This window comes from Pundamilia nyererei, unplaced genomic scaffold (assembly GCF_000239375.1).
Source record: "Pundamilia nyererei isolate P.nyererei 1_Seehausen unplaced genomic scaffold, PunNye1.0 scaffold00038, whole genome shotgun sequence".
Classification (NCBI taxonomy): domain Eukaryota; kingdom Metazoa; phylum Chordata; class Actinopteri; order Cichliformes; family Cichlidae; genus Pundamilia; species Pundamilia nyererei.
In genome coordinates this window covers 4,256,107-4,258,267 of record NW_005187439.1, presented here as the reverse complement: position 1 = coordinate 4,258,267, position 2,161 = coordinate 4,256,107, and the positions used below count along the sequence as shown (strand labels likewise).

Below are 2,161 nucleotides of genomic sequence, written 5' to 3'. Positions count from 1 at the left end.
ATATAAGAGAGAGTTATGCAATTGTATATGTATATGGAAGAGCTGGGAAAACTGAGAGGCAGGAGCTAAAAGAAAAGGGGGGCAGAAGATGAAAAGGGATGAGGAGGAGCAGAGAGGAGAGGATGACGACGATGACGATGACTTACAAGTCAAACAGGAGGTAGTGGAAGCCCTCCTCTGATATACTGTCATGAAGACGAACTGCGAGAGAAAAAAAAAGAGAGATTGAGAGAGATAAAGTGATTCCTGGGCTCTGTGTAGCTGGAGCATTCAAGCTATGATGGTTATTCAAAGAGTTTCTGAAAAACACTGGGGATGGCTGCTGCATTTTAAGTTTTCGGTTGTTTTTTTTAAAAAAGGAAAAAGGTGAGATAAAGAGATAGTGAGGGTGCGCGTGGGGTAGAAACCACAGGGAGTCGAAATAATTGAGTCTTACATCATATGTATTTACAATAGGGTAGGAGCTTCTGGCAATACAGGGTTCGGTTTAAACAACAAATGAATAAAACGATATACTTCTATTGGATCTTTTAATAAAAAATGTTAAGTGTGTGTTTTGGCAAAAAAAAAGAAATTGTTCTGTATCAGGAATAAAAGACTGTTAATCAAATCTAAACTGGTCTTTACTTTTAAATGGATTCAAACTCATTTAAATTAATTATTTTCAGTGGGTTGAAAATAAGAAAAGCATGTCCTCACCGATGTTGGGGTGTTTCAACAGACGACAAATACGAGCCTCTCGCTCCAGCTTCTGGTGATCTGAGGCGCAACAAAAGAGAGAGAGGTATGTCAGAGTTATTGTTAAACTTGGGTTATAAATATGTTATATCTATATTGTAGAAGGCTTTTTAGGACGATAAAGTCAAATGTGTCAAAAACAGTTTAGAAAATGGTTTCATGTCACAAAGGACGAAGAGAACGCAAAGGAACCCAGTGGGTGTAAAATATGGAAAAAGTGAAACATAATAAGGCGTGTTGTTCTTCCAAGTTTTAAACTAAGAAGGCTCAAGGTGGATTCCAGTGCTACATACGATAATTTAAAAAACAAACAAACACATTCTTGTTTTACTCCATAGTTTAATGGGTGATCTTCACTAAGGCCCACAAGATTCAGCAAGTTTCTGTATTGGTGACTGACAACATAACTGTTTTCTGGTCATTTAGAGCACAAGAAAAACAATATTTCCTTAAACATAAAACTGCACAAAAAAATAAATAAATAAATAAATAATAATGAAGACGTAATGAAAAAAAGGTCAAAAAGATCAAATAAATATCCATCCATACAAAGCATTTTTCGTGTCCATGAATTCAAGAGTCTATGTAAAAACTGAGCATGAATATTTAGCAAAAATACAAGTTGTTCAAATCATAAAACACCAAACTGAATTTAAATAATGTTGCTGAATTTTTGTGTGTGTGTTACATTTTTCTCCATAATGCAACATAAATTTAATATATTATGTTTAAGTGGCTTTGAACTTTGAATATTTCAGAAACTCGTGATCTACTGGGATTTTCCCACACAACCAACTCTGGGGTTTACAAAGACTGGTCCCGTAAAGAGAAAATGAGCAGCGGTTCACTAGGAGAAGACACCTTGTTACTCCCAGACTTCAAAGGAGCATAGCCATAATTCTTCCACCCAGAAGGAAGAGAATAGTCATTCAAATAACCACTTATTACAACCAAGATATGCAGAAGAGCATCTCTGAATGCAGGAAGGAGCAGAAGACCACACTGCCTGCCGTTCCTGGTTGCAAAGAAAACTACTTTGAGACTAAAATTTGTTGCCTGGTGTGTCTGTGCAACATTTGGTGCAAACAACATGAAACAGTGGTTCCACAGTGGATGTGTTATATCAATAAAGAAATGATGTGGGAATTATTTTATAGGGATATTTTCTGAGCTTCAGTACTGGCTGAGCAGCATTTTGACACCAGCGCATACCAACTACTGCTGCTGACCGTGTTTATTCTTTTATGATCGCTATCTACACATCTTCTGATGGCTACTTTAAGGATAAAATACAGTGTCACAAAGCTGAAATCATGTCTGGTGGTTTCCTTCACCTGAACTGAATCAATCCAATAGTGCATCTTTGGGTTGTGGTGGAACCAGGGGCGTAATTTCCAGGGGGGTTAGAGGGTTATGACCCCCC

The 2,161-nt window shown here is 37.3% G+C and overlaps 1 protein-coding gene across 1 annotated transcript in view; it reads right to left on the bottom strand.

Annotated features, from left to right (window-relative positions):
* LOC102193647 (calcium/calmodulin-dependent protein kinase type II subunit beta-like) overlaps positions 1 to 2,161 on the bottom strand; it is a 72,483-nt gene that overhangs the window by 55,711 nt on the left and 14,611 nt on the right. Inside the window, exons 3-4 of the mRNA XM_013910206.1 lie at positions 700 to 759; positions 147 to 201 (exon numbers count right to left, since the gene is read on the bottom strand). Of these exons, the coding sequence (XP_013765660.1) occupies positions 147 to 201; positions 700 to 759 (115 nt within the window). The remainder of the gene's footprint in view (positions 1 to 146; positions 202 to 699; positions 760 to 2,161) is intronic.